The sequence below is a fragment of the Balaenoptera acutorostrata genome, chromosome 11, assembly GCF_949987535.1.
Source record: "Balaenoptera acutorostrata chromosome 11, mBalAcu1.1, whole genome shotgun sequence".
In the NCBI taxonomy this organism is placed as follows: Eukaryota; Metazoa; Chordata; class Mammalia; order Artiodactyla; family Balaenopteridae; genus Balaenoptera; species Balaenoptera acutorostrata.
The window spans coordinates 72,297,624-72,311,292 of NC_080074.1; the positions used below are offsets into that span (position 1 = coordinate 72,297,624).

The 13,669-nt window shown below is 36.0% G+C and overlaps 1 protein-coding gene across 10 annotated transcripts in view; it reads right to left on the bottom strand.

Annotated features, from left to right (window-relative positions):
* The window catches only part of PPHLN1 (periphilin 1), a 148,415-nt gene that overhangs the window by 61,372 nt on the left and 73,374 nt on the right, over positions 1-13,669 (bottom strand). For all 10 annotated transcript variants that reach the window (XM_057555840.1, XM_007168326.2, XM_007168324.2 and 7 more), the window contains one exon: positions 10,432-10,551. In XM_057555840.1, coding sequence (XP_057411823.1) covers positions 10,432-10,551 — 120 coding nt within the window. The remainder of the gene's footprint in view (positions 1-10,431; positions 10,552-13,669) is intronic.

Sequence of the window (13,669 nt, forward strand, 5' to 3'; positions counted from 1 at the left end):
ATAAAATGGACAACCTGGAAGAAATGGACAAATTCTTAGAAAGGTATAACCTTCCAAGACTGAATCAGGAAGAAATAGAAAATATGAACAGACCAATCACAATTAATGAAATTGAAATTGTGATTAAAAATCTTCCAACAAACAAAAGTCCAGGACCAGATGGCTTCACAGGTGAATTCTATCAAACATTTAGAGAAGAGCTAACACCCATCCTTCTCAAACTCTTCAAAAAAACTGCAGAGGAAGGAACACTCCCAAACTCATTCTATGAGGCCACAATCACCCTGATGTCAAAACCAGACAAAGATACTACAAAAAAAGAAAATTACAGACCAATATCACTGATGATTATAGATGCAAAAATCCTCAACAAAATACTAGCAAACAGAATCCAATAACACATTAAAAGGATCACACACCATGATCAAGTGGGATTTATCCCAGGGATGCAAGGATTCTTCAATATAGGCAAAGCAATCAATGTGATACACTATATTAACAAATTGAAGAATAAAAACCATATGATCATCTCAATAGATGCAGAAAAAGCTTCTGACAAAATTCAACACCCATTTATGATAAAAACTCTCCAGAAAGTGGGCATAAAGGGAACCTACCTCAACATAGTAAAGGCCACATACGACAAACCCACAGCAAACATCATCCTCAATGGTGAAAAACTGAAAGCATTTCCTCTAAGATAAGGAACAAGACAAGGATGTCCACTCTCACCACTAACATTCAACATACTTTTGGAAGTCCTAGCCACGGTAATCAGAAAAGAAAAAGAAATAAAAGGAATACAAATTGGAAAAGAAGAAGTGAAACTGTCACTGCTTGCAGATGACATGATACTATACATAGAGAATCCTAAAGATGCCACCAGAAAACTACTAAAGCTAATCAATGAATTTGGTTAAGCAGGATACAAAATTAATGCACAGAAATCTCTTGCATTCCTATACACTAATGATGAAAAATCTGAAAAAAAAATTAAGGAAACACTCCCATTTACCATTGTGACAAAAAGAATAAAATACCTAGGAATAAACCTACCTAGGGAAACAAAAGACCTGTATGCAGAAAACTATAAGACACTGATGAAAGAAATTAAAGATGATACCAACAGATGGAGAGATATGCCATGTCCTTGGACTGGAAGAATCAATATTGTGAAAATGACTATTCTACCCAAAGCAATCTACAGATTCAGTGCAAACCCTATCAAATTACCAATGGCATTTTTTATGGAACTAGAACAAATAATCTTAAAATTTGTATGGAGACACAAAAGACTCCGAATAGCCAAAGCAGTCTTAAGGGAGAAAAACAGAGCTGGAGCAATCAGACTTCCTGACTTCAGACTATACTACAAAGCTAGAGTAATCAAGACAATATGGTACTGGCACAAAAACAGAAATATAGATCAATGGAACAGGATAGAAAGCCCAGAGATAAACCCACGCACCTATGATCAACTCATCTATGACAAAGGAGGCAAGGATATACAATGGAGAAAAGACAGTCTCTTCAATAAGTGGTGCTGGGAAAACTGGACAGCTACATGTAAAAGAATGAAATTAGAACACTCCCTAACACCATACACAAAAATAAACTCAAAATGGATTCGAGACCTAAATGTAAGACCGGACACTATAAAACTCTTAGAGGAAAACACAGGAAGAACACTCTTTGACATAAATCACAGCAAGATCTTTTTTGACCCAGCTCCTAGAGAAATGGAAATAAAAACACAAATAAACAAATGGGACCTAATGAAACTTAAAAGCTTTTGCACAGCAAAGGAAACCATAAACAAGACGAAAAGACAACCCTCAGAATGGGAGAAAATATTTGCAAATGAAGCAACTGACAAAGGATTAATCTCCAAGATTTACAAGCAGCTCATGCAGCTCAATAACAAAAAAACAAACAACCCAATCCAAAAATGGGCAGAAAACCTAAATAGACATTTCTCCAAAGAAGATATACAGATGGCCAACAGACACATGAAAGTATGCTCAACATCCTTAATCATTAGAGAAATGCAAATCAAAACTACAATGAGGTATCATCTCACACCGGTCAGAATGGCCATCATCAAAAAATCTAGAAACAATAAATGCTGGAGAGGGTGTGGAGAAAAGGGAACACTCTTGCACTGTTGGTGGGAATGTAAATTGATACAGCCACTATGGAGAACAGTATGGAGGTTCCTTAAAAAACTAAAAATAGAACTACCATACGACCCAGCCATCCCACTACTGGGCATATACCCTGAGAAAACCATAATTCAAAAAGAGTCATGTACCAAAATGTTCATTGCAGCTCTATTTACAATAGCCAGGACATGGAAGCAACCTAAGTGTCCATCATCGGATGAATGGATAAAGAAGATGTGGCGGGGGCTTCCCTGGTGGCGCAGCGGTTGAGAATCTGCCTGCCAATGCAGGGGACACGGGTTCGAGCCCTGGTCCGGGAAGATCCCACATGCCACGGAGCAACTGGGCCCGTGAGCCACAATTACTGAGCCTGCGCGTCTGGAGCCTGTGCTCCGCAACAAGAGAGGCCGCGATAGTGAGAGGCCCGCGCACCGCGATGAAGAATGGCCCCCGCTTGCCGCAACGGGAGGAAGCCCTCGCACAGAAACGAAGACCCAACACAGCCATAAGTAAATAAATAAAAAAAAAAAAAAAAAAAAAAAAAAGAAGATGTGGCACATATATACAATGGACTATTACTCAGCCATAAAAAGAAATGAAATGGAGGTATTTGTAATGAGGGGGATGGAGTTAGAGTCTGTCATACAGAGCGAAGTAAGTCAGAAAGAGAAAAACAAATACAGTATGCTAACACATATATATGGAATCTAAGGAAAAAAAAAAGGTCATGAAGAACCTAGTGGCAAGATGGGAATAAAGACACAGAACTACTGACGAATGGACTTGAGGATATGGGGAGGGGGAGGGGTGAGATGTGACAGAGTGAGAGAGTGTCATGGACATATATACACTACCAAATGTAAAATAGATAGCTAGTGGGAAGCAGCCACATAGCACAGGGAGATCAGCTCGGTGCTTTGTGACCACCTAGAGGGGTGGGATAGGGAGGGTGGGAGGCAGGGAGATGCAAGAGGGAAGCGATATGGTAACATATGTATATGTATAACTGATTCACTTTGTTTTAAAGCAGAAACTAACACACCATTGTAAAGCAATTATACTTCAATAAAAATGTTAAAAAAAAAAAAAGATGAAAAGACAACCCTCAGAATGGGAGAAAGTATTTGCAAACGAATCAACAGACAAAGGATTAATCTCCAAAATATATAAACAGCTCATGCAGCTCAATATTAAAAAAACAAACAACCCAATCCAAAAATGGGCAGAAGACTTAAATAGACATTTCTCCAAAGAAGACATACATATGGCCAAGAAGCACATGAAAAGCTGCTCAACATCACTAATTATTAGAGAAATGCAAACCAAAACTACAATGAGGTATCACCTCACACCATTTAAAATGGGCATCATCAGAGAATCTACAAACAACAAATGCTGGAGAGGGTGTGGAGAAAAGGGAACCCTCTTGCACTGTTGGTGGGAATGTCAATTGATACAGCCACTATGGAGAACAGTATGGAGGTTCATTAAAAAACTAAAAATAGGGGCTTCCCTGGTGGCACAGTGGTTGAGAATCTGCCTGCCAATGCAGGGGACATGGGTTCGAACCCTGGTCTGGAAAGATCCCACGTGCCGCGGAGCAACTGGGCCCGTGAGCCACAATTACTGAGCCTGCGCGTCTGGAGCCTGTGCTCCGCAACAAGAGAGGCCGCGATAGTGAGAGGCCCGCGCACCGCGATGAAGAGTGGCCCCCACTTGCTGCAACTAGAGAAAGCCCTCGCACAGAAACGAAGACCCAACACAGCCATAAATAAATTAATTAATTAAAAAAAAAAAAACTAAAAATAGAATTACCGTATGACCCAGCAATCCCACTACTGGGCATATACCCAGAGAAAACCATAATTCAAAAAGACACATGTATCCCCAGTGTTCACTGCAGCACTATTTACAATAGCCAGGTCATGGAAGCAACTTAAATGCCCATCGACAGATGAATGGATAAAGAAGATGTGGTACATATATACAATGGGATATTACTCAGCCATAAAAAGGAACGAAATTGGGTCATTTGTAGAGACGTGGATGAATCTAGAGACTGTCATACAGAGTGAAGTAAATCAGAAAGAGAAAAACAAATATCATACATTAATGCATATATGTGGAACCTCGAAAAATGGTACAGATGAACTGGTTTGCAGGGCAGAAATTGATACACAGATGTAGCGAACAAAGGTATGGACACCAAAGGGGGAAAGCGGTGGGGGGTGGGGGGGTGTGATGGTGGGATGAATTGGGAGATTGGGATTGACATGTAGACACTAATATGTATAAAATGGATAACTAATAAGAACCTGCTGTATAAAAAAAAAAAGATGCCTGTGTCCCTACTGCCACCTAATGGTTCTTTGAGCATTAAGGTCTCCATTGCGTAGTTCTTTTTTTCCCAACTGCTGACACTATACCAATAAACTGGCTAAATGTGACCATATCAAACTATGTACCACTAGTCTTACTGTGGCAAAACTCTGGGGCTCATTCTGGTTTCTGGAAAAAGTCATGTTAACTGTCTCCTTTTTCCTCTTTACATTTGGGAATGTATATCCCCCTACTCCCCATGGTTGTTTGGTATAAGTATCATTTTAAAAAAAGATTGTTTTATAATCTATCCACTGTGCAATAAAAGTGATGTGGAACGTAAAAAAAAAAAATGGTTAAGATGGAAGTTTTATGCTATATGTATTATATTACAACAAAAAATAATTTAAGAAATAAATCACAATATCAGTATAAGGTTTCTAACACTAGACAGACAACAGTTAGTTTCAGATGATGTCAAGAAAGATTATTTATACTGTGTTCTGACTACCCCATGGTCAAAATAATTCTGCCACTAGATTCCATTTTAGTTAGGTCAATGCAAAACAAACAAAACAAAAAATTATTAAAGTTTTACAACACACTCAAAATAGGAATTTCAAGCTTCATCATAATTCTAGACCTACATACAAAAATAGAAATTGATGAGCATAATAAACACATCAGTGTAGATGAGTTTTGGGAAAATAAAAGGCAAGTAACGAAAAGAAAAATAACTTGAATTGACACTAAAAGAGCTCATTAGCTACAGTAATCAAAACAGTATGATACCAGCATAAAAAGAGACACATAGGCCAAATGGAACAGAACTGAAAGCCCTGAAATAAACCCATGCATATATGGCCAACTAATATTTCACAGAGGAGGCAAGAATACTCAACGGAGAAAAGAAAGTTTCTTCAATAAATGGTCCTGAAGAAATCACGTTATTCACATGTAAAAGAAGGAAACTAGAGCCCTATCATATACTATTCACAAAAATTAACACAAAATGCCCTAAAGACTTAAATGTAAGACTGGAAACCATAAAACTCCTACAAGAAAACAGGAAAGAGAGTTCCTTGATATGGGTCTTGGCAATGATTTTTTAGATATGACATCTAAAACACAAGCAACAAAATAAAAAATAAACAAGTGATACTATATCAAACTATGAACCTTCTGCACAGCAAAAGAAATGATTAACAAAATGAAAGACAAACTACAGAATGGGAAAAAAATATTTGCCAATCATATATATGGATAAAGAGTTAATATCCAAAATAAAGAACTCATACGACTCAATAGCAAAAAACAAAAAAAAACCCACACAAAACCAAATAACACGATTAAAAAATGGGCAAAGGACCTGAATATAAATTTTTCCAAAGAAGATATATGAATGGCCAACAGGTACATGAAAAGGTGCTCAACATCACTAATCATTAAGGAAATGCAAATCATCACCACAATGAGATATCACCTCACACCTCTTAGAATGACTAGCATCAAAAGGACAAGATGTAACAAATGCTGGGAGGATGTGGAGAAAAGGGAACCTTTGTGCACTGTTGGTGGGATTGTAAATTGGTACAGCCGCTACAGAAAACAGTATGAGATTCCTCAAAAAATTAAAAAGAGAACTACCATATGATCTAGCAATTCCACATCTGGGTATATATTTGAAGAAAATAAAAACACAAACTTGAAAACATACATGCACCCCAATGTTCATAGCAGCATAATTTACAATAGCCAAGATACAGAAGCAACCTAAGTATCAATCAACTGATATACAGACAAAGAAGTTACATGCACAATACAGTATTATTCAGCCATAAAAGAGAAAGAAATTCTGCCATTTGCAACAACATGGATGGACCTTGAGGGCATCATGGTAAGTGATATAAGCCAGACAGAGAGAGACAAAAACTGTATGATCTCACTTATATATGGAATTTTTTTAAAAACTCATAGAAAAAGAGATCATATCCATGGTTACCAGAGGTGGGGGGTGGGGAGTAGTGGGGTGGGAATTGGATGAAGGTGGTCAAAAGGTACAAACTTCCAGTTATAAGATAAATAAGTACTGAGGATGTAATGTACAACATGATGTTTACAGTTAACAGTGCTGTCTGGTGTATTTGAAAGTTGACAAGAGAGTAAATCCTAAGAGTTCTCATCACAAGGAAAAAAATATTTTTCTTTTTTGTGGTGTTTATATGAGACAATGGATATTAACTAAACTTACTGTGATAATCATTTTGCAATATATGTAAGTCAATTCATTATGCTGTACACCTTAAACTTATACAGTGCTGTATGTCAATTATATTTCAGTAAAACTGGAAAAAAAGAGCTTATCAGTAATTAAATTTAGTTTAGTTCATTAGATATATATTATCCAAGGTACTGGAGGGAAAACAAGACATGAGATACATTCTATCTATCTATCTATCTATCTAAATAACTAGACAAGTAAAAGAAATTTTTAATAAAGGCAATATAAGGTCATCAGTGAAACAGTGGCAAAAAACTTTACAACAGGAAAGGAAGAAAAGTGGAATCAAGAAAGATATTGAGTCTTATTATCTCGAGCACTACTGATTTCACTGAATGGATCTGAATTTGAAAGAGGGCCATGGAAGTTGGGCATACTTCACTAGGGACAGGGTAAGCGGAAAATAACACCTGATACGTGGAAACAACATAATTCACATTTTCACATTTAAATAAGAAATATTTTAAAATTTTCTTCTGCAGCAAGAAGCAACAACCTGCTCTACCACAACATTCTAATAATCTCTGAATAATTTGCTTTTCATTTTGATAGCCAAAAGCAAAACTCTCATGGCCATATGTTTACAGATAGTAAATTATATCTCTACCAAACTTGACTGCAAGCTCTTTGAAAGCTAGGATAGTGTCTCTAATGCAGTGTTTGACACAAACAGACGCAGAATGAATATTTAGTGAATTTAAATAAACTATGAGAAAGCCAGTATAGTATCATTTTCTGAAAATACATGCCTTAAAACACTAATCCTAAAATTTGCACTGTGAAGAAAAATTCAAGCCAAAAATTTGATAAATTATGCAAACTTTATTATTCATCCTCCTGTCACAGACCACTAATGAGCATATTAACATATTAAAATCTCTGAAAAGTACTGAAATGCCAAAATCAACCTACCTCTTTTAAATCTAGCATTTCCCAAATGTAAGGGGGCTAACAGAATCTTTTTTGTTCTTCCTCAGACCACTAAGACCCTTCAGAATTATCATTCTATCAAATACTTTGGGAAATTCTCTATTAGAGTCCAAAAGGTAAATGTATGCAAACTGTTACAGAAGAATGAACTATAATATTCCTGAATATTTAAACATATCACTGAATTTACCTTCAATTTCACTGGACTCTCTATTAACTACATGGTCTCCCAACCAAATTGCTTAAAACTATATTGATGACAGCAAGAGAAGATAAACTGGAAACTTAAATATTTAATCTCCTCTCTATTCGACAGCTAATATAAAGATTGTCACAATTAGATTTAAACACACGCATACACACACACACACACACACACACACACACACACACAGCACTATGCCAAACTCTTCCATAGCATCAAAGTCCTTTTTTCCTTCCACCTTATTCTTTCAAATCAGATAGGAGTTTATAGATAGGAGATAGGAGATAGGAGAACCAAGGTCAAAATTCTCAAAAATGTTTACTTCTCATAAAACATAGATCACTGAAATGAGCAACTATTTAAAAACTACCCTAGAACAAATGTGACTATCTGTGCCCAAAAGACAGAGTATCGTTAAGAATTTCTCAACTGCTTTATCTCCAGTATGGAAAAGTATCAATGTAACTTGAAGAACATTTAGATGCTACGAGATTAATAATGCTGCTCAACGCTCATGATGTACACCAACTAACAAACATACTAAAGTAATCTCAACCCTGCTCTCGCCTTGCCTTTGGTCCAACAAAAAATCATGTCTGACCTATGACCCACATATAGATTTTTAGGATACTGACTTCTCACTAATTCAAAACCTAGCAAATTCTGGGCATATTTTAGAGAAAAAACACGGAGCCTGAAAAAAAAGTCTTTCTAGACCCAATGTCACTGACTATTCAGAGTCAAAATCTAGTCAAGCAATGAAAAAAGACTATAAATAGAATATTTAAAATCTGGAAAAGGTGGATAGTGAGATTTTTTTTTTTAATGAAGAGATATCAAAGAAGACGAGGGGGGGAGAATGAACGTATCTTAATAAAGCTTTGCTAATTGAAGATATAGTATTTAGGAAACAAAAAATTAAGTATTTTTGGAAGTTTTTGGTTTAAGTACTCTGAGAAAAATTATCAGATGTCCAAATTAGCAATTTTAAAGCACATATTTCTATTATTAATATAAAAACCATTATTCTAAATTATTAAGGAAAATAGGCAAAATGACCCTATTAAATGTATTACTGTATTGTTCGTGCTTTTAAATAGTGCTAGAAAGGTACCAAAGAAGGACAGCTTGATATTTTTATATCTTTACTTGAAAATATGCATATCTATTATTATAGCTACAGTAACAAGGAAACCTTGACCTATTTAAGAACAACTGATAGCTAAATGATAGATCAGCATCTTAAAAAAGAAAGGCTCTATTTCTGAAAGTACTGATAGGGTTTGTACTGGTTTGTACTTTCTATGAGCAGTGTACATTAGTTATTTTGGAAAGGATCTTTTCATAGTGTATTAAGATGTATGTAGGTATATAATTTGTACATTGAATTCTAATGCTTGATCTGTTTTATCAAAGGACCTTCCTTAAAAGGCATCCAAAAATATATTGTAAAGTCAGAAATCTCCTCTGAATATACATAATTTGTCATCATACAGAGATTTTTATATTCTCTGCCAGGTCAAAATAATTCCTCTAGTAACAAATTCTGAATCTAGAAGCTTAACTTTGCCCACAAAATATCTGTATTTCACTCTATTACAGGTTATAGAGAAATTTTTCAGTTCATTTTCAAATATTTTAATGAAAACATTCTATAAAGAGTATTCTGTGGACCCAAAAATGTTCTCATTTTTTGGTACTCAAGACTCATCAAAAAGCACAGGTAGGGCTTCCCTGGTGGCGCAGTGGTTGAGAATCTGCCTGCTAATGCAGGGGACACGGGTTCGAGCCCTGGTCTGGGAAGATCCCACATGCCGCGGAGCGGCTGGGCCCGTGAGCCACAGCTGCTGAGCCTGCGCGTCTGGAGCCTGTGCCCCGCAACGGGAGGGGCCGCGATAGTGAAAGGCCCGCGCACCGCGATGAAGAGCGGTCCCCGCACCGCAATGAAGAGTGGCCCCCGCTTGCCGCAACTGGAGAAAGCCCTCGCACGAACCGAAGACCCAACACAGCCAAAAATAAATAAATAAATAAATAAAGTAGGGGAAAAAAAAAATTATAAAAAAAAAAAAAAAAGCACAGGTAGACCAAACAATGCATAATTGCATTTCTTGGAATATTTACGAGATAATTTGCATAGAGTATAACATGCAATATAAATATAGCCCAAGATCCAAGGTTTAATTAGATTTTTGTTCTGAATTCATTGATTTATGACTAGTGGCTTAGCATGATTTCTAGAAATACTTTTAAAAGCTCACAAAAGAAGCATATAAATATTGCATTTTCCTTATGCTCCATATTTATACTATTCTTACACTTCTAAACTACTAGAGACATTCAGACATAGTATAATTACTGAATTCAGAGTCATTCACATTCATTCTATTACTGTGTATGGTAAAATTTAATAATCCTTGAGGACATTTTCCCCAAATATACTTTAAAACACTAGAACAAACTAAAATTTTCATCCATAATTTAAAATCCAGGCAAAACTCTCAGATGTGAAACATAAAGAAGAAATTTTGCCTTACCTCATACTCAGAAATTTCAGGTAAGTTACTTTCATCTGCCTTCTCTAGCTTTTCAGCGGCCCACTTGCTTGCAGCCTCAGCAAGTTCCTTTTCCGTTAGCCTACTGGGTTTGTCTAACACCTAATAAAAACAAAAGAATGGTTCTGTTACAGTTCTCAAGGGCTTTTAAATTTCAAATACATCAAGAAGTATACCCCACTTACACACAAAATCATATAAGCCTTCAAATTTATATAGAGAACAAGTACATTCTTCACTTTTTCAAAAATATTCAACACAGAATTTAGTTAAGTTGCAATTTGTTTGGGACATACAGACTAGATCTGACTCCTACTTTCATTTATATAAAGCTTTAGAAATTCATCTAAGGAACGAAACAAAAGACACTGACAACTAATATACTAAATAGTACTTAGAATATACAAGACATTATACTGATTTCAACTTTGTATCTTTAATTATATTCAATGAAATAACTAATGCCAAGATTTCATCAAGGTAAATTCCTAATTAACGAAACAGTAAAGTCCAGATATGCTATTTTATACTTTGTAATAGTTTATATAAATCCTACTCTTTACACGAAACGTATACACTTAAATTTCATTTTTTGGTACTACCACTACTTCCCTTCTCCAACCACATACAATACTAAACAAAGTATAGGATTTGGAGTTACAGACAAAGCTGGGTTTGAATAGCAGTTTCATCACTAGTGAGGGTAGATGATTTTATATACATAACTTATGACACTGTGAGCCTTCGTTTTCTCATTTACAAAACAGGGATTAATAATATTATATTCACTCTTAAAGTAGTTGTGAGAATCAAGGGAAGTAACAGACCTGAAAGCATCTAGCATAATGCTTGGTACTTTAATTTTGTCTCCATCTCTTCTATAATGTCACATCATTGATTCTAAATATACCTCCTCTGGATGACAGTGTCAGTAAAAATCCCCATGTTATGGTACACTATCATTTATAAAGCGTTTACACATGCAAACCAAAAAAAGGTATTTTAATTAAACGGAATTCCATGAAAGTGGCTAGACTTTATCACCCTCAACTTATAAACCAAAAAACTGAATGTCAAAAGGTTACTGATTTGCACACAGTTACCAATAAATGCTGAGCTGGAACTTAAAACTAGGTCTTCTAGATGAGTAAGGCCCTTGACCACCTTCAATTCAATTTACCAAAAAACTGGTTTGCCATCCATAATATTTACTGGAAGATAATCACAGTGTATCTACATGGAGTGTTTCCATGGCCACTGAGTAAGCCTAAATATCTTACTCCAAAGCCCTACCCATACATAAGGTTAAAAAGATATAAGCGGGACTTCCCTGGTGGTGCAGTGGTTGACAATCCGCCTGCCAATGCAGGGGACATGGGTTCGAGCCCTGGTCTGGGAAGATCCCACATACCACGAAGCAGCTGGGCCCGTGAGCCATAACTACTGAGCCTGTGCGTCTGGAGCCTGTGCTCCGCAACGAGAGAGGCCGCAATAGTGAGAGGCCCGCGCACTGCGATGAAGAGTGGCCCCCGCTTGCCACAACTAGAGAAAGCCCTCGCAAGAAATGAAGACCCAACACAGCCAAAAATAAATAAATAAATAAAAATTAAAAAAAAAAAGATATAAGCAATACCTTTATTATTACTCAGTAATAAGGTTAAAACGTTTTTTAAAAAATAAGAAACACACACAAATATATTTTTTTAAATGTACACCTCACTTTGGTACCTGTTTTGAAGAGAAAATTATAGAGCAAAAACAAAACAAAACATTGTAAATTATCTCTAGTAAAGAAGGAAGCAAAATCTTTTACAACTGAATCCTTCTATTCAACCATTATTAACTCTGTACACTTAAAAAACTCTCATTTGAAACTGCCTTCTAACAGCAGAAAATAAACTCTGAAAAACTATTCCTACATGACAGTAACCATAATGTTTAAAAGAAAAAGTCCTCCACCATATCAGGAAATCTAGGTAATAAAGCTAGCATGTAACCCTGGGAAGAGGACACAGGAAGCTGTACTTTCCCAATACATAAAATGATTATAGATCTAAAATTCTGAAATTCTAATTCCATTCTAAGACAAAAATGCAAACATCTAAAATAAACTGTCAGATGAAAATATCTAAAATCCATTAGGGTTGGATTTTACAGTTAAAATATATTTTTATCACATACCATAAAGTCCTATGCTGTAATATATTCACACCACATTATAGTTCAAGAGAAATAAATATTTCAAATATCATAATTTAAATATTCATAGTGACTTAGATGGGTAAGTATTATTTACTCTTCACTCATTTCTAGCAGGGGAAAAAAATCCCAAAAAAACAAAACCAAGCCAGTGTTTCAGATGGGTAAAGCACCCTTGATATGATAAGAAAGAACCGAAAAATCCTATCAGTCTTTCCTATTCAAAATCCAGCATTCTAGCATCCTCAGACTTCTGGGAAAGCTCCAAAGACACAAGTTGTCACAAAGACACCTTTTCTTTTTTCCATTTGAGGCAGAGAAGCAGCTGCCCACTGAACACCAGCACAGACCACCAGGTGATATCTATTCTTACAGAAAAGCCAAACATACCAAAGACAGAAAACAAAAAGAAATGAAGAAAGACGAGAATAGAAGTAACAACAGTTATGGAAAGAGAAAGAGTGTGAGGTTGGTGAAGAGAACCTCAGCAACACCCCAAAGTTTTAAGTTTTGAGGATTAGAACCATGCACCTTTTCAACATGTTTTCGGATGCTGAGAAGGAAGGACTGAGAAGAATGATGCAGTGAAGACTGGCTATGCCCTTGAGAAAATTATTTAACATCTAAGCCTTTTCCATAAAATGGAGATATATACCCACTTTTTTTAAATTGCAAAATAATCACAACCTTAGCATTAGCTAACACCTGCATCATGTCACATAATTACCATTTCTTTTTTGTGGTGAGAACATCAAAGATCTCTTAGCAAATTTCAATTATACAGGAGAATATTATTAACTATAATAACTTTGCTATACATTAGATACCCGGAACTTATTCATATTATAGCTTCAAGTTTATAATCTTTCACCAACATCTCCCCTTTTCTCCCATCCCCCAGACTCTGGTAACAACCCTTCTTTCTGTGAATTTGACGTTTTTAGATTCCACATGTCAGTGGGATCATAGAATACTTGTCGTTCTCTGTCTGGCTTATTTCACTTAGCATAATGCCCTCAAG